Here is a 26,391-nt window from a genome sequence, read left to right as displayed (position 1 = left end):
GTGCGAGCCCCCGTACGTGAGGGCCCGGTGCCAGGGTAGAGCCCCGCTGCCCCCGGCTCTCTGCGCGCACGCCCAGGCCGCCGGGCAGCGCTCCGGGACGAGGCGGGCCCGTGGCGGCCGCCCGAAGGCGCCCCGACACCGCCGGCCAGCGCCGCCCGCCCGCCCCGCCGCGCTGAGGGCAGCGCTCGCGCCGAGGGCGGGAAACTCCCGCTCCGCCCCGCCGCCAACGTCCTGCCGCGCGGGCGGTGCTGAGGTAAGGACGCCTGCGTGGCGCCGTGACGCAGCCGTTGCCGCAGAGACGCCCCGCCCCCGCTCCCGCCGCCGCGGCTCCCCCCCCCTCCGTCCCGGTGCGGCGCGGTCCGGTCTGGCGGAGCGGCCGGGAGGCGCCTGTCACCTTCAGCGGGGCCGGCCCGGGCGGAGCGCGCGCCGCCGCCGCCATGGTGCTCATCAAGGAATAGTGAGTGCTGGGAGCTGTCCTCGCCCTCCCCCCCTTTCCCCCTCCCCGGCTGTGCCCCGGTCACCCCCTCCGCTCCCTCGGCCGGGCCTGCGGTGGTGACCGGCCGCGGGTGGGGGGGCCGGCCCGGCCTTGCGCTGCGGCCGCCGGGAGGGGAGGGGAGGGGGGCGCTGTGTGAGGGCCGCGGCGCCGGTGGGGAAGGGAGTGAAGGTCACGGCGGAGCGGGGCGGGGGCGGGGATGCCCCGGGGGCGGCCGGCGGGCACCGGCCTCCAGCCGCCCCTGTGCGGCTCCCGGTGCCCGGCCGGCTTGGGGAGCCCCGCGGCGGGCGGCGCGTTCGCGGCCCGGTGGCCTCGGACTGTGTGTGTGCGGGGGTCCCGGCGCTCCGGGGGCCGGTGGCGCCGAGGGCCCTGCCCGAGCCGGGAGTGGGGCGGGCAGCGCCGGTCCATCCCGCCGCAGCGGGCTCTGCGGGAGGCAGCGGCGTCGTGCCCCCAACCCGCCCCGTAACGGGGTGCAGAGGCGACCCGGGCTCTGCCCCCCCCCCCCCCCCCCCGTGTAGTTCCTAACTGGAGACTCCAACGAGAGCGAATGTGCCAGAAATGAGACAGCTCCAAAAAATACACGTTTTGATGTGGAAGCCTCCCCGTGGGGCTGTTGGAGGGCCCGGTGGCGGCTCTGCCCCGTACTGGGGAGAAGGGGTGCAGGGCGGCTGGGCGGTGGGGCTCAGCCGCTCGTGCTCGCGGATGCGCCCTGCTCTTTTGGACCGGTGCACTTTGGCCAGGTGTCGCCCAGTTCTGCACACTACTGCACATATTTCGAATTCTTAAGGTTAACTTAAGTGCATTCTGTGATTTTGAACTTCTTTTGACTGATGGAAGAGGCTTTTCTTCTCCACCCCCCCCCCCCCCCCCCCCCCGGAAGGTGGCTGCAATCCCAGTGATAAAGTGGGTTTTCAGGTCTTCTCTTAGATACATTCACCTACGTGACAGTGTCTGCCTTACAGCAACTACTTCGCATGGACCACGGTGTGGATTTGAATATTAAAGCTACGTTGAGGGCTGTGCTGATCGTTGTAGTTGTCTTTAATCTTGATTAACAACTTCTTTTTTCACCAATCCTTAAACACTTGCTATTTTTATGCAGCAATAGGGGTGCAGAATTTAGGAGCAGCAGCAGAGCTGGTCTTTGTGACACAGAGACACCGTTACCTTCTGTAGCGCTGAGCTGGACAGCAGGCAGAAACCTGGGCTAAGTGCTTAGTTTCAGCTGCATGAAAAGATACTTAACTCGTTCTTCCACAACATCTGTTTTGTTGTTATTTTCTTATTAATTTAGCGGGTTAATGTACTTTTCCTCTTACAGCACCCGTCTGGTTTATTTCTGTTCACATTCATGTATCTCTTTCATGCCCCTGCTTACAATCTCCCGCCCTGTACTGCAGTAACGCCCGCTTGCCGGGGAGCTCTCGTAAAGATGGGAACGTATGTACTTTGAATTTTCAGATTTCTGAGAGTATGAACAGCTCATTTTGATGAGCATCGCTTCCAAAAGTAATTTTACATATTATCATTTACCTCACGAACTCAGCATAACTACTGGTCTTTCACACTGCCTGTTCCAGAAGCAAAATGTGAAGTGTAAATGTTAAGACTAAAGATCAAAGGACCAGAATTACTAAATTTGTTTCTTTTTACAGGTTTCCTTTCCTATTTGGGGAAGGGCCAGCAAACCTTTAGCTATAGTCAGGGTCACCAAACCTCATTAGCTGTGTTGTCCTCTTTCTTTTCTTCCCATCTCTGTGTTTTTGTTAAGACATGCGTGGCTCTGAGGACAGTCAGGATTGCTGCTGTACTTTAAAAGTGAGCATTCATTTTTGACTTCTCGGGATTCCCAACTAGCTCTAGGAGTTGCACATTCGGAGTTGTGTCACCGTATCGGTTCTGGTATAAATCTTCCTTGAGGTGGTATGTGAAAGTTGCCCATTTTACATGCCGTTTGAGATGGTTTTTGACCAAATCTCATGTTCCAGGAAGCAGTTGTTTAAGGCATACAAAAACTACTTGATTTGGTGTCACCTGGATATCTGAAGAACTTTTGCTTTTGTTGTTTCATTAGCTCTGGCTGCGCCGGCACTGCGTGCAGGTACCTTGCTGCCTGCCGAGTGTAGGTGGTCAAAATCTCAGTGAGCCGTAACTGCATGTCATCTGAGCAGATCATTCTTCCGTCTCTGTGACCCCTTGTCACATCCCCCCTCCTAAACCTCCTGGGCGTTATTAGGTGCTCCATAGGTATTTTGGGAGATGTTACAGAAATAGAGCCATGTAACAAAAACCTGATGTTGCATCTTTTATTGTCAGACAACCTGTATCATCTGTTCTCTACGATCTCCTGTGCTGATGGTTATGCAGTGATAGCTTTACCATTTTTGTTTGATGTCCCATCGGTCCTTCAGGCTTACCTTTCATTTCTACCGATCCACGCTACAGATAAGCTGTGTGGGTTTTGTTCGTTTGTTTGATTGTGGTGTTTTGGTGGCAGGGTTTGTAAATGCTGGTTGAGGTCTTGGTTGCTCTCCCTGTTTTGATTTAAACTGCATCAGAAGACCTTAGGGAGAATCAGAGTGTAGAGACTCGCTTCCCTTTCCGGCGAAGTGACGATAATGACACCGACCTTGTTTGCAGCTGTACTTCCCTTTGCTGTCATTTGAGGCAGATTTTAATCTGGGAGGGATCTTAAGTGTTCTTCATAATTTTCAGGCCTTTGGTATGGCAGGTGACCACATCGTGTAACTTCTCATAGCTGATCAAGTTGTGTCCCAAAGTTAGGATCTTTGTTCCCTTTGCAAATCTTTTGCTCCGGATCCTCATCACTCCTTACTTACCACTCGCCTACCTGTCAGCGTTAGCCATCCCCCCGCGTTCTTTCTTTGTGGGCTAAACCAACTGTAAACTATTTAACTTCTTTGTGTTTCTGTTTCTCTGTTCGTGAACATTGAACCTCAAGGTAATATTCAGATCTAGTGTTTTCCAGTTTCCTCAGTGGAGTTTCGTTAGCTTACATTATCTTTTTACACCAGGTTTTCTAAAGAAAAATATTTGAACTCCATTCCAAAGCCAATGTTTCTTCCCAGTTGCTTGGTCTTTTGCCTTTTCTTATCATCCTATCCCTCTTTTCATTCTTAACTGCATTTTTGTCTGGCTAACTAACCTAAAGTCGTGCCTGATGGCATGGTCCACCTGTGGAAGCCCATTTTCTCTCTTTGTTCTCCCTTATATAAGGAATACCATACTGAATTGGGCCAAAGGTCCTCTTCCATCATGCCTTCTAGCAGATATTTTTAGGAAACAATATATAAATAGTGAGTGGAATGATTGTTTTTCAGTATATGCTACCAGTAAGTGGCATACAGGCTTCCACGAATTGATCAAATCCCACTTCAAAATTGCTTATACTTCTTGTGTTTGGCAAGGAACCCCATAACTTAAGTATGCATGAGGGAAAGAAGTACACTTGATTGGTCTTAAATCTGCTGCCTAATGATTTTTATTCTGTCCTGAGTGGTTCTGCTGTAAGGCAGTCATTGTTCCGTCTCCCTTCACTTTTTCACACCATTCATGACTCTCTAATGCTCTACCGTATCTTAACCCTTTAGGTGTTTTTTCTTCCAAGCCGAAAAGCCTAGTCTTACTACGTTCTTCTCACGCAGGAGCTTTTTCCCATCTCTGATCATCTTTTTGTGTTCATGCTTCTGCTTGCTCTGTAACCTCTTTGAGATGAGGTGACCAGAACTATATGCATATTCAAGGCATTGGTGCATGAGAGATTTATAGTGGCATAACTGTCTTTTTTTTTTTTTGGGTGTGTATGTGTGGTGTTCCAATTTCTGACGTGGTGCTTACTTTTGCATTGCCGCTGAGCTGATGCTTCCAGGTGCTTTTCCACAAGGACACCAAGATATTTGTTGGCGACAACTAATTTGGGGCTCAGTAACCCCCTGTGTCTGGGGAAAATGAGCGCCTACCGTGCATTATTCTGCTTTTATTGACACTGAACTTCAGCTGCAGTTCTCAGTAGCTCTTCCTGCAGTGCTTTGCAGCCAGCATAAAGCGTTGCTGTCCTAAGTAATCTTGCATAATCTGTAAACTTTTGCCCCTCTTACAGCTTGTCCTGTGGTATCTTATGGGTAACATTCCTGTAGTGTAGGAAAAAAATTCAGTTTTCACCAGTATTGCTTTTCAAAATCGGTTTATTAATAAAGAGGACTTTTTTCTGATCCCTTTATGTCCTAATTGTTTTGAGACTAATTCCCAAAGAACTGGGAATTCTTCCACCCACAGTAACCGTATCCACTTCATAGCTGTGTCTTGCTTTCGTTCCTTGATTCAGCATCATCCTTACTGAAAGCAGAGGTCAAACACAAATCTAGTTTTGGAGATATCTATATATATATATAGATATATAGATACATAATATTTTTAAAGGCCTAAAGATGGATGCATCTTTATCTGCTTTAAATTTAGTTTTATTCTTGTCTTTTTCAAAAAAATCTCAGTGTGACTTCTGGCAATTTTTGCTCCGTAGTCTAGTCAGTTGATTCTGAGAGGCATTCAGGAAACCACAATGTGAAAAAAAGAAGTGACTCATGTATAGAAATGGCAACACCTTTCTTCGCAGGCGGCTCTGAGAAAGCCTTCTGTATGACTCTCATGTAGTGTCGCTCCCTTCTGGACGGGACATATTAACAAATCTTGCCATGGCTCATGACTATCGCAGATCCCTGCAGAACTGTTGAAGCACTGCAACAACTGACGAGAAATAAGATGTGACTGCCGAAAGGACGTAGTGAGGAGGAGCGTGCGACTGTTGTGGTGCGGTGTAGATTAGTGGGCTGGTGAGATATCACCAGTGAGGGTCTGTGAGAATTACGCAGTTGTAGAGTAACGTTGCAGTCATGCTATATCATGGATTGATTCTCTTTGAGGCTGTTGTATAAGTGGTCTTGGGAAGAATAAGTGCTAGGGATGCTGGCGCTAGGTGGATGCTGGAATACTGGGGGAGAGGAGAGCTGGGAAGCCACTGCTGTGAGGAATGTGTCATGTGAATTTTGCAGTGCAGGGATATATGTTAACTTTCTGTTTCTGTATTGCCTTTCAGCCGCGTTATCCTGCCCGTGTCTGTGGAGGAGGTAGGTCCTTTTCTTGTTGCTTCCTTTCTTTAGGACTGTAAATAAACTTGTGACCAAAGCAGTTTGCATGAACGAAAACTGGAAAATGCAAGAGGAGGATATAGCTGTCTTCAGCAACCCTGTGGGCTCTTACTCATTCACCGTCATTTTGACCAAATAATTGAATTTCTCTAAGCCTGAGGGTACTGATACTCTCTCCTGTAAAGTACTTTCAGATGTGTTGATTACAAATCTTGTCTTGTCAGGCTGTTACAAAGTGCAATTTCCTTTTGATTAATACTATGGTTCTCTTTTTTTTTTTTTTTTTTTTTTTAACATAAAGAGGGAGCTTTAGGACAAATTTAAATTACCCTTTAAACTGTGTTTTGCTGGAACTCTTTTGTTTAAACTCTTAAACAAAGAGAAACAATTTCTTCTTATAGCTGGTATAGTGAAAGATTGTGTGTACCTTTCTTAGGACTCTTTAAGACCTGTCTTCTCTAGCTTTTGCAGAAAGAGAACACTCTTTTTGTTCAGGTAAAGCTCTAATTGAGAGGACAACTGTAGCTTATAATGGAGGTGGTCATTCTGATTGCCAGACTGGCCATGGGATAGCTGTGCGAAGTCTGTGGCTGATTCCCTGCTGTTACCTCTGGGAGATGCAGCTTACCTTTCCTTCCCCCCTCCTGCACCAAACACCACTCTTGCAGAGAATCAGACTGTATAAGTGTTTTCAATTTTTTAACGTTCACGCTAGTAAGGTAGGTGAGAAGTTGAAATGACTGAGTCTATAGCATTTCTGTCGTGGGTTTCTTCGTCTGGATGTATTTTTCCCTTGTGATCCTTGGCTGTAAGCCTTCAGTTTGTGAGCTCTGATCAAGGGCGTGCTCTAACTTTTAGGGAGAGCTGTGATAACAGCACTCATTCATTTTGCTTTCCCCTGAATATAGCAGCTACTGTGGCAGAGACAGGGGTGAGCCGGATCATGGCAGCACTGTTTTAAGCATGTGCCTTTTATAACTCTCTGCTCCTTTGACAGAGCACAGCCTAGAACTTGGTGCAGCCATGAGACTGGCTAGTAAAAGAAAAGCGGTGTCTAAGCCGAGTTCTTTGTTCCTGTGGCTCAGTCTGCTGTGACAGGCATCACACGCTGATGGAAAGCTTAGACCCCTGGTCAAAGGGTGGTTTTAAGTCTATGTATGATGTTAATGAGACTGTTAATGCCGAAAGTCTGTTGCTTACTCCTTACCTGTAGGTTATATGCTTTCTGCATCAATCTGCTTCAAGCACTTTTAACAGAAGTCCAGCTGAAGTACTAGAGTAGGTATGTTTGGATCTTTTTCTGTGCCTGAGTGCTACTTGTGTGGGGAAGTCCTTGACAAAGAAAGGACTAATACAATAAGCTTTGGCAAGTATGCAAAGGATGCAAACCACAAGTTAGAGAAAGCTATGGGTAAATGGGAAGGTACCGCGGAGCTCAATAAACAGAAGACTTTAGCATGACTAGCTGGAGCCCTGCCTCGCAGGAATGCGCCTCCTAGGTATCAGGCTGTGTAAAGAGAAGGTTAAAGCATCAGTATACATATTCTTTCTTTGAGGGGGTTAGACTGGACAGAACCCAGCACAGGGTTTTTCTGAGCTCTCTGATACGAGGATTAACCTTCATCCAGTTAAAGCGAGTCCCTCGCTATGCTCTTTTCCCTCCCTGCCTTGCTGTGCAGTGCCAGGCATGTCTGAGCCTTGTGTGTAGCTGCCTGTGTGGGAACTTAGGGTTTTGGGCGGTATGTAAACCTGTCAGTCGCTAGCAACCTCCTTGTCTGAGGCTGCCTTGGGGTCACCTGTTTAGGGAGGTGTTTTCCTCTCTGGATCGGAGGAGTTCCAGAGGACTGGGTAACCTACTGCCAAGTCTATAATGTGAGGAGCAAATAAACATCATTAGAAGAGAAGGAATGAAGATACTGGAGAGAAGCTTAATGTTCTTGGATTGTGGATAGACCGCCAACGGGACCAAACTCAATCTCTCCCCAAACTTGCATATTGTCACCATGTCCCCTGAATGATGGCCCTTTTCAAGGTCTGGTGGTCCTTGTGTGATGGGCCAGATTTCAGGAAACAGTTCCCTAAGTGGAAAGAGTTCTAAAGTTCGCTTAGCTTTGCGTATGCAGTACCGTAGCTTTAAAGGTGTGCTCAAGAGAGGTTTTTTCCGGTATTGACTCAAAGGATGACTCCTGTTTAAGTTTGTGTATTGCTTCACCCCGCTTCCTGTGTGGGAAGATGCTGACACATCTGTGATCGCTTGTGCAGAGAGCAGTGTAGTGACCTGCAAAACAGCTGTTACAACTTTGTCACTTTCAAGGATTTCCCTGTGCACAAAACCCTTAAATAGGGCTCTGGAGACTTGTTGTGGCTCTTGACTGCGTAGCTGCTCATTCGGCATCTCTGGCTAGCAAGAGAACTTCTGATTTCACTTTAATATGGGGAATTTTTGCTCGAAAGACTTAAGAGTTCACGCCGTCAGCATGTAAATTGCTGCCAAAAGTCTGATGCCAATGGGCAAGATAGAGGATGAAATTAACTGTGACTTTGAGGCACTGTAATAGGGCTGAGGGAGTCTTCTGTGATGTGCCGGGGAGTCAGTGTTCAATCCCCTCGCCCCTAGCAAATGGAGCTTAACCAATAGTAAGGAATTCAAGGGAAAATGAGTGCTCAGGAAGACACTGGGGAGATGTGGCTTGATGAATAGAGATCAACGCTGAAGAGTTAGCCAAGTAGCTGCTAAGATGGGAACAAAACGGTGGAGGAGAAGCCCTGGTGATGACTAAAACTTGAGGGCTGGGATGTAGGAGTTCGGCTGCAGCAGACCATCTTCTACTAGGAAACTCTGCCAAAATGAGGTCCTGCTCAAGTGCAGGCTGCACTCCTGTGTTGTTTTAGACATTGTCGCACTGCAGGGAGCTAAAAGAAAAAAAACTTTGTCGTATCTTAGGTTCTAACCTTTGCTCTTGTACTCTGACCAACATCACGTTGCACGGTGCCAACTTTGAGAGCGCGGACTTGAGCGGCTGTGTGGGTGTCTTGCCAGCTGCCACTTTGAAATGCTGGTATGGATTAGAGCTGTGTGTACGCGTTCTGTGCTGCCTCTTTGTTCCTCTCACATGGGAAGGAGCTTGCCAAACACAAAGGACTCTTATTTATTAATTGTGTTCAAAGCTGCTTTCAGGAGAATAACTGTTCTCGAAGATGGCTGCGTTGCGATCAGGCCTTCCGAAAGGAGTTTGGTGTAATGAAGCTGTGCTGTCAGCTGTATAATGGGTGCTGTGGCATGGATCAGGAGGGGTAACTTCCTGCAGAAGAGGAGAAGGTATTTGGGAGCTCTCAGGTCTGCAAGGATGGGTCTGCCTGACACTTTGGACTTTGTGGAATCTGTTTTTCTGTTAACTTTTTGCAGGCAGATGCTGTGGAATTTGTTCACTGGGGTAGTTTTATTTGGGCCCTTTCCTCTTTTATCAATGCGATTAAAGGATCAGAAATAACAGGGGAGATTAAATGGTGAAGATGCCAGACCAAAGGGCTTATCCTCTTAGTGTCTGAGCTTTGACCCAGGTATTTAAAAGGGAGAAGGAATGAATGAGACACTGTTACTGAGAGGAATTAGTTTGCGCCCCTGGACCTGTCCTGACACCTGCTGCAAAGCAGTCAAAGCCATTCAGTCCTCCCTCTAATGCACTAGTTGCCAAACTCATGGTACGTTCTCCTCTCTACGACTGTACATGTGGGTCTTGCTCTCCTAAATCAACTTGCTACTAAGATTTTACTCACCTCCCTCCAAAAGAGCAAAACACGAGCGCTGTGTTCTGTTTTGTACGGGTCATCCGTAGGGAGTCCTCTAAGGAAAGCAGTGTAGGGTATGAAATGTCAGCCGGCGGAGAGTTGTGTTGCAGCCCAGAACCCAGACTGAAACCCAATCTGCCAGTGACAGTGCAGGAACTGTCCAGCCAAGTGAGGGGTCCCTGTAAAACCTGGGCCGATACCTTTGGAGAGAGCCAGCAGAGCTGTTGCTCTGAGCCCCAGGGTGGTCTGTAGGTTGCTTCTCTTACAGACTACTTTTACTGGACAGTTGTTTGGTTTGGTTTGTTTTCAGGGGTAGTCTAACAGGTAGTCAGGCTTACTTAATATACCTATGTGTTGAGCTTGGGACTCTATAGAGCACTTGTTTAAACCCCTCTGGTGTGGTTTTTGCCCTGCCCCAGATTAACTGAGGCCAGGACATCTAGCCTTACTACTTTGGCTTACCAGCTGCTACCCTTCCAGTAGGAATAAATGTTTTCTTGGTCTTTGTTGGCACCAGATGGTACAAAACACCATAGAACTTGGGTACTGTTTTTATTTTGGATGCTCTGACAACAAAGTTTACCTGCTGCTGACGGTGTACCAGCCCAGTGAAGTATTTCTGGGTTGTCAGCTCTGAGCAGTATGCCACTTCTCCAGCCTGGGTTTCGGTGTGGTGAGTGGTAAGTGCTACAGTGCTACTGCTGATACTGACGCACAGCCCTATGCTGGGGAAAAAGGAAGAAGGCCTAAACAGTGTTTGGTTGCTTTGTAGTTATGTTGTGGAGTTTGGGGGTTTTTGGTTTGGGTTTTTTTTTTAATCATTGCGCTTCTGATGCCTGACACTTTGTGGATAACCCTTTCAGACTCCATCTCTGTACTGCCTGTGGCAACAGTTGCTGTTTTGCTCCCTTTCAGTTCTGAAGACTTAACTCTCAGTTTGAACACTTCCTTTTGTCTTAGTGCTTTAGCTCCTTTGTCCTCAAACCTTGTCTGCTCATCTAACTTTGCCTCAGAGGCCCGTGTGAATTTTCCTCATTTGATCATATTTCTTTTGAGCTCTGCATCTCGCTTTTAGCTACCAGCGGCTAGACTTAGATACACAAGAGTGTATTAGTCTTTACATCTTCAGCAGAGAAGAATGTTCTGTTTTGCTCGTGTTCTTGATTTTCCTCTGCTCTTCCTGTGAAACGTTTGGGCATGCTTCTTATGGAAGAGATTGTATAGTGTGAAGAAGTTTGAGTGGTTCCTGGGAAATAAGGCTGCCGTTTTGTCAAAAAGCTTTGTGTGAAGTTCTTTGGGAGTCGTCTGCATAAAGTACTGTATGCTTGTTAATTTAGGACTGGCAGTGTGTTATTCTCCATTTCACCTGAACAATTGGGACACCTGTGTGCCAAAAGAATTGAAAACCAATGGATTTTGCTACTCTATGCCTGAGATCTGCTGTGTTTTCTTTAAACATTGTCCTGGCACTCCTTTAATCTGTTTTAGTTTCTCCTCAGTTTGTGTTGGTTTGGAGCTTGAGATCTAAGGGTTAAAGGTAACTAACTACCCTGTTGGCAGTGCTTTCCTCCTAACTACCACTCAAGCTTTCTGTATCAAAATGAAATTAAATGAGCTACTTATCTCAACACACAAGTGGATGTCCTTTTCTCTGCAACCTCCCCAGATAGTAAATTTATCCTTGGCTTCTTCTGGTAAAGTTATTACTTCTGCTGAACTATAGCTATGACAATAATGTGTCTTTAATTTCTTTAGTATCAAGTGGGACAGCTGTATTCTGTGGCAGAAGCCAGTAAAAATGAAACTGGTGGAGGCGAAGGAGTGGAGGTCCTGGTGAATGAACCCTACGAGAGAGATGGAGAGCGTGGGCAGTACACACACAAGATCTACCACTTACAGAGGTATGTGAAACATTTTATTCCAGGGTCAGGCAAAGTTCCTCGGGCAAGAGGAGCTGGAGGAAGATGCAGTCAGGTTGCAGCAACTGTGAAATCACCAATTATGCAAAGGCTGAAGGACACAGAGGTAAGACAGGACTATAACAGGAGCTAGCACGTGGTACAGCTGGAGGTGAGCATCGCTGGTACGCCTATCCGCCCCTGTAAGCGTTGTCCCAAGAAAATCTGTCTCGGAGCTTTTCAAAGCAAATATGGTCCTGTTACCCAGGATTTTGGTTCTTGAATTTGGCTAAAGAGCAAAATGCCTCCTAGATTTCAACCTGGTTTCAGCCTCCATTTTATTTTTCTTTCTTTTTTTCTTTCCTTTCATTATGTAAAGAAGGTTTAGATTAACCTGTCCAATTCAGCAGTCTCTGGAAATCATCGCACTGGGGGTGGGGAGAACCCCACCAATTCCACCAGGGTGCGCATGTGCCAGACCCTAGTGTCTGCAATTCAGGTGATATTCTGCTTGTCTTGGGACATCTGGGCCATAGCTCTTGTTACATGTAGTTCTTATCAACGCCTTCCTTCCTATTTCCACATTCTGCAGCAAAGTGCCAACGTTTGTGAGAATGCTGGCCCCTGAAGGAGCTCTGAATATACATGAAAAAGCATGGAATGCCTATCCCTACTGCAGAACCGGTGAGTGCGTGGGGAAGGGTTGTGGGTTGCTGGCTTTGCTTTCTTGGGGGTGGGAGGGCATGAGGGAGGGCATAATGAAGGAGGCAACCGGTGAGGAAGATGTTTCAGCTCTTTACCTTAGATTTCTGTTCTCTAAGCCCTTTCTGTGGTCAGGAAAAGCAAAACATAGTGCTGTGGAGTTAAAAGAACTGCCCTTGTCTGCTGTGCCACTAATGAATGACAGCGGAGAAGAGCAGACCAAGAAACGGGTGTTAGTCCTACTACAGGAGCAGATGTGTAATGCTAGTGAAATGAGCGTATGAGGGGTGTTCTTATGTACTCAAGCACAGCATAGCCCAGTGGGGAGACAAACGGAAGATGCAAGAGGGGAGCAGGGAAGATCTCGGTTGCCTCTTGCATAGTGCAATTTGGGAGCAGCAGCGTTATGCGGCTGATATTTGCTTAGTTGAGGTATCCAAGGTTAGTGAAGGTTGAACAGGTAACGCTACGGTTGCTTCTGGGTTGGGGGCTTGACGCAGATATCCAAACCTCATCCGACAAGCGTGAAGTGAATCCATCTGTAAAGTCTGGCGTGAGGCTCTGGAAGCTGTGCAAAGTGGTGAAATAACTTCAGCGAGTAAAGACGACACTAAACACTCCTGTAGAAAATGAGTTTGACGTTATTAGCCGCAGTGTTTAACCACTACTGTTTTCTGGTCTTTGTCGCTGTAGGGACTGCAAGTTTGACTTTGCCTCCAAACTTATGTAGTATTTTTGGCTGTGTTTTGTGCTGTCTGTAGCTTTGAAGGATGCATTTGCTGCTGTGTGGTAGTGGTACGGTTGCTATGGGAACTGTACAGTTAAAATTTCCAACTGTTCTTGAAAGTCAGTATAGGAAAATATATTTTTCAACAATTTACTTAAGAGAATTTCAAATGAAGTGTTTTAAAAGAAGGAAAAAGCCTTGCAGTGGGGGAGGATAATGTTATTTTAGTACGTGAAATGACATGCAGAGTCTAGTGGAATGGATATTTCAAATACAGAATTCGGATACTTCATCATCAACTGCAGAAAAAGTTTTTAACATGTCACATAATTCAAGATGCTGAAACAAACTTATTTACAACCTTTCTTTCTCGTTTTCTGCATTTTTCTTGCTGCGTATTACTTCAATTAGCTAGTAAATGTCTCGTTGATTTCCACGTTAAGTATGCTGAACTGCTTTAAACACAAACAGTTCTTTCATTGATTCTTTAAATTGTGGAAACAGATCTGACTAAATTGACTCCAGTAGGTTTTGTTAGACGTAATGCTTCGCTATATCCTCCTCCTCCTCCTCTTTTCCACCAGTTTCTGAAATGAAGGTATGGAGTTAGGTTGTTTTGTCACTCTTACCTGCTTATCCTTCAGTTACACACTGCTCACGTTCTACTTCAGTGGAAAAAATGTGATACTAAAATCAAGTACAAGGCTTTTCAATACAGTTGAAGAAATTTCAGATTTTGGTATGCTGGAAATTATAACAACAAAAAATATCCTCAACTGCAACAAACACCAGTATAACATGAGATAGAAAGTGCTTTGTTGTGGGGGTTGGAGCAGAAGGCAGTTTTTATGCGGAGGTTGACAAATCTGTTTAGAGAGTCTGCCAGCCCAATGTGAATCAAGGGAAGCTCAGAAAAGTTGCTGCAACCTTCACTTGCTGGTACTGGGCAGGAGGGAAGAACGCATGTACGTGGTGTAGCCTGCCTTGGGCATTATCAGTTTACTTTGGGACACGCTCGGGTATTTTGGTCGTACGAGAGAAGACTTGGATGGCCTCGTGTGAATCTTTGTGCAGCAAAAAATGCCATGCTGGCTTTCAGTCCTCCCGCTAGAGTTTGAACCTTAAGAGCCAGGGCCGCAGTAAGAACTAAACTAAACCTGGTTTGACTGTGTAGGAGCTAGTGGTACCTCTGCCTGTGCCCTCCCGTTCCAGGGTGGTACCAGCGTGCTGCTCTCCAGAGCGCCGCTTACTTCCATATCGGCGATCACATAGAGTCTTTTAAGTCTGGGTAAAGCAGCCCTCGTAGTTAATTGTGAATCATGGTATTTTTTTTTAAATTCTATGAGGTGATCCTTCTTACATTTCCCCATATCTCCTCCGTAATGCTCAGTTATTACTTTAATATGCGTATTATATACCATTATCAAAGAAATACTGAAGGTTGAGGGAATTTAAATGCCTAGCATATAACTTCCTGCAGCTCTGCACACTTGTTTGTGCTGTAATGTGTTGTTTTTACGTACTTTGAATGGAAGCCTTGCTTTGCTCCTTTGAGAGTGCGGGCTGTAAATGAGATTGTCGTTGCATGCATTTACAACTTCTACCGTAAAAATGAAGTGAGGATCGCCTAGTGGTTAGAACAGCGGGCTGGTGCCAAGGAGGCCGGTGCTCCTCGTTCTTCCCTGCAGTCTGACTTCAATATTAATGTCGCTTAAAGGTTTTTTGAGAAGCAATTTGATGTGTGTTCCACTCTTCTGGGTGTCAGCATGAGATGCCTGTGGCCAAATGCGAAGAAATTGAGAAGTTACAACTGCATCTGAAATGTGTAGGAGTCGCTGCTGTAATGCCTCGAGTGCAGGCTGTAATTTGTAGCAAGCTGAGCACCCAAGTTTTAATGGGCATTTCTAAAGAGATTAATTTGTTTGCCTTACAAATGAGGAATCTTCCCCACAGAGAAGTTGGGAAGGTGAAAGAACCTGTTTTAAGGCAGCTGCATAGTCATGGTGCGTAGTTATGGAAAAACAGTCTGTCAAGGGAAGGTGGGAAGGCTCTGGTTTATAATTACTGCGGGTTTATTCAGTATTTTGTGTGGACTAGCAGGAAAAAACTCCTCCTTGCAGAAATAATGAAATGTTCTTTGAAATTATATTCAGCCTTTTAAAAATTAGCCTCAGCTCTGCTTGCTTGTTCTCTCCCTCCATCCCAACTTGTCAATCTAAATAACTAGCCTTCTGTAAATTGCTGTAAAAAGCAGCTTTCAAATAGTTAGGGGCTGAGAGCAGTGCACGGCCCAGCAGCAGGCAGTTAAGGTAGCTGGATGCGCACGATGGGTGATAAGGGATGGCACCGTCTACAGGGTGTTGGGCTGGAAATTGCGAATGGTAGTAGCACCTTTGAAACACGATTGCTTCTTAGCAAAGCCCTCATGTTAAACTTCAGAACAGAGCAGCGAAGTTCAGCTCTAGCTCCAGACCTCCTTATTCTTAGAGTAGAATTGCTAACCTACTCCGATGGCTCAGGTGGAACAGATGCTGGCTGTTACAGGATCTTTAATTGCTTTTCTGTGTTGAATAATTGAGCCTTACTATCCAGGGAGTTTAGTTACCATGAGCAGTAGGGATGCAGAGGGTCTGGTTACTGCATGCAGGAGTGATGAGGTCTGCACTGGCCTGAAATCAAGCATGTGTTTGCTTCAGAGCTATGGAGAGGTTTCTTATCTGCAAGCTGAGAAAGGATTGGTAAAATGCCGTCAGCTGAACATACTTATTCCATCTTCTCATCCAGCTGGCTGGAGTCCAGAGAGCAGGAGTGGCAGTACATAATTAATTGCTGCTCCTCCGGGTTTCTCCAAGTCTGAGAATTTCCAGAGGAGAAGGGGGTGAAGTTAGCTGGCTTTTATCAACTTACAGGTTTTTTTCCTCAGTAGTATCAGCAGCCCCCTGGGAGGCTGACGTTGTCCCTGTTTTGCTAATAGCGGGAGGAGGGGGATGGTTGCTGCATGTTCTTTTTTCACTAAAGTAACTGTGTCTCTTTCTTTTCATGTGTTGATTTCTTGGACCAGTTATTACAGTAAGTATTTTTACTGATGATCTATGGAAGCATGTGTAATGTCTGAAATGAGGTGTTGTGGGTATAAGAAACTCTTCAGCCTGCGCTAGAGGCACTTTAGCTTAGTCGTTGGAAGATCGTGCAGACTAAACCCCCTTACCAACTGTGGCGTGTCCACAAACACTTTGTTACTCAGGGCACAGGTCTGTCCTTACTGCAGCGATGCTCAGCTTTACACACGGGAAGGTGCCATTGCCTGGATAAACTGATTAACAGAAAGTCAGTTCATACCATTATGGCCCTCTGAGTCATCTGTCTTCTGAGTTTGATATTTCCCTTTTACGTGCTGAGTGTTTTACTGGCTTGTGCTTTGGTTTCTACTCCCTGAAGGGGAGGATAGGGTTACCTTTGGAAGTCTTTTTCTCCTCACAGTAGTAATGAGAAATGGAAAGTGTTTTGCTTACTTGGCAGAACTGCGCTTTCTTGTCCCTTCCCTTCCCAGTGTCAAAAGCTCTCCACACATCAGTATAATATTGGTGCTCATTTGATGAGTTGCATCCAGATATGTACTCAGTGCTAGGCCAATAATCTCTTTGAAAAGACAATTTCTGCCTAGTTAACTTCTCGCACCCCTTCTAAACTCTATTTAGAGAGGCAGATATTGAGCTTTAAAGAAAATGCTATTTATAAATTCCAAACGTTTCACTAAAACAATGGAGCTTACGTTTTTTTCAGCGAACAGCCTGTAGTTTATTTGATCCTACCTATTTCGTGATCAAACAATTTTTCTAAAAGCAATGGTGTGTTTACAGATAATTCTGAAGTTCCCTAGGTCAGACCCCAGTCGAGTTATAATTCTTTGAGTTGACTGTCCTACTGCTTATCTAGCTAATAAGAAGACAAGTTCTATATCCAAAGAATAACAGGAAGCTTTATTTTGATGACAGAATGAGTATATGAAGGATGACTTCCTGATCAAAATTGAAACCTGGCATAAATCAGATCTTGGAACACAAGAGAATGTAAGTACTTGTCGTGTGTTTTATTCATCTCTGTAATGTCACAATGCTGCTTTCCATGCTAGACTGGGGAATTGCTCTCTGGAACTGTCTGTTTGCTGCGTTCCTGGATTTGAAATGCTTATCGCAGTAGCCAGGCAGAGACTCCCTCCCACTGGCTTCTCATACAGGCTGAACAAAATTGTCCCCAAACACTCGTTCTGTGTGAGCCCCTTTGCTGCTTTAGAAGGTCTCGTGTTGTGCGTTTGCCACGGAGTCTTCTCTGCACGTGGAAGGGGAGCACTGCGTGTCTGCACCTCCGTCTGGTTTTTTACGCTCCTGGAATGGGAGTGTTCTGTAGTTGAATCAGTTACGTTAGTCTTGTGCTTTCGCTGCAGGTTCATAAGCTGGAGCCAGACGTATGGAAGAATGTAGAAGCTATTTATATAGACATTGCTGATCGGAGTCAAGTACTTCCCAAGGTATGGTAGGTGGGTAAGAGTTCCCTAGTGTGGGAGGCCTTGTGTTAAAAGAGGGGTAACGTACAAACTGTGCTCCCGGGGATGGTCACAGGTAACAGGACAATTGAGAGGATGGAAAGGGGAGGAAAGGCATTCCTTAAGTGTTTAGGCAAGCTAGAGGAAGAGCTCTTCTAAAAGCTACATCAATGCTGTCCGTAAAACGTGTTGCTTAGCCTTACAGTGCGTGTAACAGTGTGTATATGTGTAGTTCTGCAGCACTGCAGCTGATTGTAACGCTTGAATAACAGGAAATGGCACTGCCCTTCCCATACAGGATCTTTTTCAAGCTGCCTCCTTCTGAAACTGACCCATGGCTTCACAAGTGTATCTTGAAATCACGTAGCTAATGCCTTGTTCTAAGAATCACTACAGTTACTGTAAGAAAGTAAGGGATGTTTCTGTACTGTACTGGAAAAAAAACAACTGTATAAAATTGGAATGTCGTTTGAGTTTCCTCACTTAGTATTTCTGATACCATTCAAATACGGCTAATTTACTTGTTCTCAAACTTGGCCTTGGGCATTCAACCAGAACTAGTACTTAGTTTTAGCTTTTCTTTCCAATAAAGATGAATTGGTAGAACACGGGTAGCATCTGATTCTGATAGAGCTTAGTACCTGCCTAACCTATCTGCAAATACAAACTACTCTGAGTTAAGTGCTGCCAGAGAGCAAGGAGGATTCACCTGGAGCAGAAGACTCCTGAAGGAGATACTACCAGCTGATCGCTTTTGGCACTAAACTGATGATGTTTTGGTTTTGTTTTCATTTTAATTGAATTGGGAGTGGGGTGGGGTGCACGCCCCAGTCTTAATCCAATGTGCTGTGCAATAGGCAGCATAACTAATGCCTCCTTCTTTTTGGTGGCATTGTGAGTTTGACTGTACTTTTTTCTGGTGTGCAGCATGTGAGAGTCATACTGATACGGTGCTGTGAAAAATACTAGATACCACAGCTCCAGAGAGCATAGCTGTTTCCTGCAGCAGCAGTGTCTAGCTCCCGAAGAATGTGGTTACAGGAAACCTATCCCAAGGGTTTACAGATCTTCTGATAGTCTTACCCCAAAGGAGTCCTTAGAAAGGTCATACCAATTTGTTACCACTTCTTCGTATAGGTCTAGGACACAGCACAGGGGGGAGAAATATATTTCCTTGAAGAGTGCCTGATCTAATGTTGAAGTCTGAAAACAGTAGCTCTTGAGAAGGCAGTGAGAGGTTAGCCCACCAGGAGAATAAATCCTTTGTGACAGCGAGCAGCTGGGTAGCAGTAGGATAATTTGTGTTTAATCTTGTGTCTCTATCCAATAGGATTACAAGGCAGAAGAAGATCCAGCAAAATTTAAATCTGTCAAGACTGGACGTGGACCTCTGGGTCCCAACTGGAAGGTGTGTATTGCATGAGTTCAGTCACCGTGTCAGCTGGCATAGCTGAAGTATGGATACTGGGGCTTGGAGCCGCAGAAATGTGTGTAAAATATTGGATTCACTTCTGTAAGAAGGAAACGCAGAACTCAGCTGGTGGTCTGTTCCGAAGTTAAAGGAAAGGGAAGAGTTTGGTACAAATAGCTAGAATGAGTTCCAAGAAATCTCCAGAGCTGTGTGGTGTTCAGCCCAAGGGTTCACCAGAGGGAATTCAAGGATGAAATACCTTGGAATCTGAAGACTCTAGAAATGCAAATGTGATACCAGTCCTTAAAAGGGACCCCGAACAAGGCCTGGGGGGCTGTAGGTGTGCAAGTCTGATCTCTAGCAGGCAAACTTAGAAGCCATGGTTGATACAGAACAGTGGGTATAGCTCCTGTGGAAGGAAGTAGGAAAGTCCACCTTACAAACCCCGTGATATTTTCTTTAAGGCTTGATAATTATGCGGATGATTCAGATGAGATAATCTATTTCCAAAATGGTTTAGGTAGGGACTTTGTCAAAAGGCTTTTAAGGAAGCTAAATACCATGGCATAACCGTGAAGGTGCTAAAAGACATAACTTTGATTGAAGAAAAAATGGAGAACAGAGAAGAGGAAGGAATGGGCCATTCTGAAAATGGAGGGAAAGGCGCCTGTGGAGGAAACCATGGTCTGTTTTCATCGTGGTCTGAAACACCCTGAAAAAGGGGTGAGCAAAGATGTGACAAAACTTGTCGATAAAAGATAGGCAAGGTGTAAGGATGCAAGAGGATTGAGAGGAATTGTGGAAAGACATCGTGGTTATGACTGAGGGACTGCTTTCCTGGAGACATTTGACCCAAGTCCTGATGTGAAGGTCTTTGTGTCTTTGCAGAAGGAGCTGGGGAAACAGACAGATTGTCCATACATGTGTGCTTACAAACTGGTAACAGTCAAGTTCAAGTGGTGGGGTCTGCAAAACAAAGTTGAGAACTTTATACAGAAGGTAAGTGAGCGCTCTGACGGGGAGGGGTGTGGAAACGAGGCACGTTTCATCTCCCATCTGTTTTAGCGCCTCAGCTTCTTCTAATCGTGTATCCTGCCTAGTTACTAACTTGAAACCCAGTTGTGTCGCCTCAGGCAATACAGTCAAGGCCTTTGCCTGATACTCTGCGATCGGTTAAAGTTGGGTTCAGTTTGCTGCTAATCTGAGGGCAGGGTTGGCTGGTTGTTCATTGAACTGGCTATTGAATTGTTTTCACTCTAATGTACGACGGTAAACTGGCTGTTGTGCTTTGTTTAATAGATCAGAATTGCATTCATTTGGTAGTTGATTTGTGAATGATGAGGTGATGCACGTATACTAGCGTTATTCTGGTCAGAGGCAAGACGTGTTTTGTGCGGGGATAGCTACAGCTTCGGATCCAAATCAGCTGCGGATCTTACTGGCAAGTCCTAGAGCTCCAGTCACGTTTTCCTCTCCCAGTCTGCTGCTTGAAAAACTTGGGTTAAAAAACAAGCAGATGCTGGGAAACTTCATTAACTTAAAACAGGAGTAGTTGGCATCCTGAAAGGAGCTTTTTCAGTGGCAGAGTTCAGAACCCATGAACTGCAGCAGGACGATAGACCTCGGAATCGGTACGGGCGACATTCCAGGCAATGCCGTGTTTGTAAAATGCCTGTGACTTCAGGTCACGGAGACCTCTCGGTGGTTAATATTGATAAACTACCATGCTGCTTCTGCAAAAGCAATCCTCTGGTGATATAGTCTGAAGAGAACTCTAATGGGGAATGACCATGCTGCTGCAGGATTTCAAACACCTGTAACAAAAGCCCTGAACAAAGCAGTGTCTTGAATCCCTTTCTCTTCATGAGTGTCTCTTCAGCTACACGTTTGCGTCAGAGTAGTTGAGCTGCTTTTGATGAGAGCGAGTTACCAGATGCAAAACCATAAACTGAAGTGTTCTTCCTTAACGAGAGCTTGCCAAGAGGCATTGTATACCCCTGTCTAATATAATGTTTTTGTCTAGCTTATCTCCTAGAAAATGGAAATAAGTTGCTCCTAACTTGAAGTGGCTTGTGCACATTACTTACCTCTGCTTGAAAGGTTTTCAGCTGTGGAAGACAAGTTTTGGCTTTTTTTAGGTCATTGCAAAAGAAAAAAGCAAGATAGGTGCAAGTCAACCCTTTACACCTGCTAACCTCCAGTTTTTAGCAAGTCAAGGATTATTTTAAAAGGAGAAATAGAATAAAAGTATTTTTCTCTGCACCTTCAGGCCAAGTGTCGTGCTCTACACAAACCCAACTTGGAGCACTTCATTCAGCCAGAACAATACCGTCAAATCAAAGGAAGTTACTGAAGCATTCACTAATACTTTCAGTACACTGTGCAGGCTGCTGTCTAGGCTTGAAACAAAAAAGCATTTCTCTGGGGATTCAGTGCCCTAGGTATTCTGTTAAAAGAATAAAAACTAGCTAGCTCCAGTTTCCAGCAGTGGCGGCTATATAGAAAGGTGGGTGAGGCAGCTGGTTCTTCAGCGTATGCATCTCAGAACGTTGTTATGATTTGGTTGGATCCATATTAATTGCCCTGTGAGTCAGCTCGCTTGTATGCTTTATTCCTGCTTTTGCAGCAAGAAAAGCGCCTCTTCACAAACTTCCATCGGCAGCTCTTCTGCTGGCTCGACAAGTGGGTTGATCTGACTATGGAGGACATTCGTAGGATGGAGGAGGAGACCAAGAGACAGCTGGATGAGGTCAGTGGAAAAGCAGGGCAGGTGTGGGTTGTGTGAGAAACTGTTTCTACCCAGTACAGGGGAGAGAGGAAAGGCTGCTGCATTGTCATAGCATAGCGTGTGTCGTCCTCCTGCTATTTAGGTCACGCTGCTTGTGGTCTGAATGCTTGGCTATGACTCCGTTGTGCTGGCATCTCCTTCTGTTTGTTGTTGAGCCAACAAATGTATTGAACCACAGGTAATGAGAGTATGAGTGGCAATGATTCATTTACCTCTTTATTATCTTCTCTTAGCCTTTACCCAAAGCTGAATGGTCATTTTTGTCCTCAATAGTTTCCAAAAACCAGTTCAGTAAAAGGATTTTTAGCTCTAAGTATTATAAGCAGGTGGTGGGGGTACGTAACAGGGTTCTTAGCATGAGAAACATGAATTTGGTAATAATGAGTACTTTGTTCTGTGATTTGTGTCCTGCACTGCACCCTTCTCTTCCTTCACGCCTCAGGATATTTAATTGTAGTTTCACATACGCTCTGCCCTTTGGATAGTGGTTCCAGATACCCAGCAGACCTGCAGCTTAACCAGAAATGGTGCCTGCATGTGCGTGTTCACAGCCGCTGAGTTGGGATGCTCAGGTGTAATCAGTGTCTAACACGAAGGAGGTAGCTTGATGTGTTCCGCACCAGTACGCTTTGAGGTAACATCACGTGAGAATCGGTACTTGAATTGTGTTTCCTATTTCAGATGAGAGAAAAAGATCCAGTGAAAGGAATGACGGCTGCAGATGACTAACATGACTTCTTCCTCGTGCACTGTAGGTATCAAGAGAGTTTGACAAAACTGTACTGCTCTGTTTAAGAGGAAAAATGCATTTGGGTAAGAAATTATGCTGTTCAGAGCTTCTGGAAGGCAAATGTGTGGTATTAGTTGTTTTTATAGTGAACCTGTTTCACTGACAGGTTGACAAGGACGTTTACTCTCTTGTTTCAGAACTATTCTAAAGAAATGTCAGAGTGAAAAGTGTAAGAAAAATGTGTTAGAACTTTTTGTAGACTTTACTGCTATTCTTATTTCTGTAACGCATGTGTTACTTCCCATGACTTGCAGAGAAACTTTTGTCAGTCCCAGAAGAGGAAGTTGTACCTGCAGATACTTAGAATATATTTGGAAATTGAACATTCCTTGCAAATACGCTTGGAATGTATTCCTTGCATTGTTTGTTAATGGTATTTACTAACGGGCCAAGGCCTGGAGCAACACTTGCACATTGCAGGAGAAGCAGCAACAACAGTTTTAAAGCTTTCGACTTGTTTTCCCTCAACGTCACTATGAGCATGCTCACGTGGCGGGGAGGGACTGTCGTACTGGAGAGCATATAGGAACTTGCCTTTGTTGGCCAAATCCCTAGGCTGTATTCTGGACAGCAAGCTGGGTGATGACCTGTAAGCAGTGCTGAGAATGTTGGATCTTATTTTGGTAAATGAAATCATTCTGGGCTTTGGTTTTGGTTGGTTTTTCTTAGACACTATACAAGAATGTGGTATAGTATTAGGGAAGTAAGAAGGCGAGGAGAAAGAAGCCATTGTCCATTTATGTGGAGAAGTCCATGTTCCTAGCCATGACTTCTCTAGGGCAGGAAAACGCCATCCTAGCTGTCCTTGGAAAGAACGTGGTGGGGCAGAACCACTGCCTTTCTAAGGACTGGCTGTTTACCTGTGCTTGTCCTCTATGACCTGCTGGTGGTAAGTGGGGAGCACAAGGTGAGGGACTGTCTGACAGGGTGTCTTCTGGTAGATGTATTCTGATTTTTTTAATGCAACATCAACCTTTTTCATTTCCTCTTCATTCACATTTACTCTAGTTCTTAAGGAAATGAGCTGGTGATCTTCTCAATTGTATTCTAGCCTCTGGACTCGTTAGACTGTTTCAGTTGCCATTTCTGTTTGTCATTTTTAGGACATGTTGGAAATTCTGCTCGGGATTAGTGCTGAAATGTACCGATGCAGTGGTGCATTGCCATTGCCTGCACTGGTGACAGTTTGCTTTCTGAAGGTTCAGTCTGATGCTTCTTTTGGCATGCCGCTCTTCCAAAGCGGTTCTAAAATGTTTTCCTGTTGTCTCTATTTCAGTTTGCAAGACAGTCATCAGGAAGGCCCGGGGAATCCACGCTCTTGACTGACGGACCATCTCCGGATCAAGCCTTCCTATATCCAATCAGCAGGCGATTTTAAATCTCCCATAGCTAATTCTAGATGCCCCTTAATATTGTGAGCAAATAGACCGTCTGGTACTCAGCACTCCACTGTTAGCACGTGTATGAAGGAGGTAGCTCCTTGGAGACGTGTGACTTAGAAATCGCTGTATTTACGACTCCTCCCTCCTTTTTTTTTTTTTCCATTGTGTTCAGACCAATTTCCATGTGGCCCTGTTTGATTTCCAGGTGACATTTTTAGCTAAAATAGTCTTGTGATGTGGTGACTTAGATTTTTTTTTTTCTCTTTTTTCTTTTTTTTTTTTTCCAAGAGGGATAAACTGCCACCTTTGTTCCTGCCCAGCCCTTCACCATTCTTTGAATGTCTGTTTGGAGAGGGAAACTGTCAGTATTTTAGAGTGCAAAACTATTCCACAAAATGCTATGCTCTGACCCTTGCTCCCAGGGTAAGAAATTTAATGGCATGTAATCTGAATACATAATCAGGAGTAGCCAGATATAGTTCTTGGTCTGCGATGAATCGTGATACGTGGCTTCTGCACGGCATTACTTTGTTCTGTCTTAGCACACGTGAATTAAAGACTGCACAGAAGCTGCATTCGGCGTCCCCGCGCTGGGGCCTTCAGCACAGAGCTGTTGAGTTTCAGTTCAGTGGCATGCAGTCCCTGTGGCCCGCGTAGCTACGCCGTCCTTCAGCTCTGTGTCGGTCTTACAAAATCATTACGAAAAGTTGCTTGACGTATGTTGCAACTTCCTGCTTCTTTATTTACTAAAACTTACCATAACTTACAAAGCTAAAATTATTTTAACTAGTAATAACATGATTCTCCCTGGACAAATTGGGATGTAGCAAAAGCTGGTGTACAAACAAAGTCTTGGTATCTGATTACATCCAGGTGCCTGGGTTGGTGGTTCTGCTCAGCAATAATATTCTTCCCATTAAAAGACTGACTAAAATATCTCCCTTTGTGCTATAAAAAAGCAACTTACAAGGACCCGCAGTTGTTTTCTAGGATATCTGTCAGTTACTATACACCACAAAGGATACTATTAAACAGTGTAAAGAACTCTGGTTATTTAATGAACTCAAATACTTACTGTAACTATCCTTATGTTGATATCAGCTTTAGACAATCAAATAAGCAGAACAGAATCAAAGACATGCTGCTTTATTAAATACATATGAGAAAAAGTTTCTTTGCTTATGCCTAAGGCCCAATGTTTGATTTCCCGCCCCCCCCCCCCCCCCCCCGCCCAGTAGTAATCACTTTATTTTCCACTTCTGTATTTGGCAGCACTAACACGAACTACTGAGTGCCAAACACAGTCGTGGGTGTATCGCCACTTTTGAGGAGTCTCTTTGGTGTTGCGTAATTCACCCAACTCCTTCAGCACTTCGCGTTCCTGCAAGCGCGAGGTCCTGAAACGATCCCGTGCCGTGCTGAGCGAGCGCGTGCTGGGGTCCGAACTGTTTCCAGTGCCAGGGAAAATGAGGCGTGCTCCGGAGGGAGAGGATGGCGCTTGGTTTCTGGGGAGGGGGCAGTTTATCCCTTTGGTTTTAGTTTGTTGTTTTGCCTTACTCATGTCGAAGTGCAATAAGCTCTGAATTGTACCAGTAACTCTGGCGGGCTCTTCTCGGTGACCTCGGACGGTTTTGCAGCGTGGGGGTGGGCTTCGAGGGATTTTTAGCGATCTCACCAGGCAGAAGTAAAACAAATTATTGCACAATAGGTGAAGAAACTAAATCTTAATCTGCGAGGCTATTTGGGACCAGGATGTTTTGTGGCATCTTCTATCTGTAGCTGTTCTAGGAGTGTAGGCCCCACGTAGAGTTCTTTCAGTTTAAAGTATTTTTAACTGAGAATTTATGCACTGACTTCTGTTCGTGTTTGTCGGTTACGTTTTGAGGGATTCTTACCCTTGAGGACAACCTGAGAACACACATAGCACACTTGTTCTTTCAGTTTGTGTTATCCAAGAGGCTTTCTGTCCGATGACGCTAATCGCTGTGGAAGCAGATTGTAACATTCCACTGTGCAATCCTTTTTTGATCCTCTGATTTCAGAGTAAGAGCTTTTACAGAAGGCTTTCCTGATTAGTGGAAAAACTGAGAAAAGAATAAAAGCAGGAACTCCAGCCTGAGACCGTGCCCCCCCCCTCCCCGCCCCGTGCTTGCTCTCCTCCCCGTTAACCCAGTGACAGCATCCCTCCGCCGGGGCCAGACCCGTCCCGTGAGGGCCGCGTTCCCGCCGGTGAGCCCGGCGCCGGTCACGCACCGCTGCCGTGCGCTGCGGGGGCGGCGCGGGGCTGTCCGTCTGTCCGTGCTGCCCGGGGTGGCGGGGGGTCGGAGGCGGCTGCCCCGGCTCGGGCCGCTTTGGTGGCGGGGCCGCCCGTCCCCCCGCGCCGGGCCCGCCCCGCCGGGCCTCCCCGCCCCCTCCGGCCGCCCCCCGCGCTCCTTCCCCTGGCGACACGCGCCTTGTAGAGTGGGTTAGGTTATCTCGTCGTTTCTTTAAATGTGAGTTTGTGCCTTTTTTGTCTCCTAATCTTCCAATACAGGCATATTGGAAACGAAATCTAATAAAATACTAGACAGAGCGTTACGCCTCCGCCTCCTTTGTTGCGGGGAGCCGCGGGGTGGCGGCGCGCCCCGGCCCCCGCACCCGAAGGTCCTCCCGCCCGCCAGGGGGCGCCCTGCGCGCCGCCCTCCTTCCGCGGTCGCGTCCCGC

General features: G+C 45.9%; 1 protein-coding gene across 1 annotated transcript; it reads left to right on the top strand.

The window, feature by feature from the left end:
• The first annotated feature begins 311 nt into the window (after positions 1-311).
• PITPNA (phosphatidylinositol transfer protein alpha) lies at positions 312-26,260 on the top strand. Its single transcript, XM_075112702.1, has 11 exons — positions 312-457; positions 5,607-5,637; positions 11,203-11,348; positions 11,938-12,037; positions 16,770-16,844; positions 17,219-17,302; positions 18,648-18,725; positions 19,617-19,727; positions 21,355-21,477; positions 22,198-22,267; positions 23,583-26,260. The coding sequence occupies exons 1-10, from the start codon at positions 438-440 to the stop codon at positions 22,243-22,245; spliced, it is 816 nt and encodes a 271-aa protein (XP_074968803.1). The 5' UTR covers positions 312-437; the 3' UTR covers positions 22,246-22,267; positions 23,583-26,260.
• Positions 26,261-26,391: the final 131 nt, after the last annotated feature.

Source organism: Phalacrocorax aristotelis, chromosome 18 (assembly GCF_949628215.1).
Source record: "Phalacrocorax aristotelis chromosome 18, bGulAri2.1, whole genome shotgun sequence".
NCBI classification, from domain to species: domain Eukaryota; kingdom Metazoa; phylum Chordata; class Aves; order Suliformes; family Phalacrocoracidae; genus Phalacrocorax; species Phalacrocorax aristotelis.
Note: the sequence above shows the minus strand (reverse complement) of the source record. Positions and strands in the feature narration are given on the sequence as shown.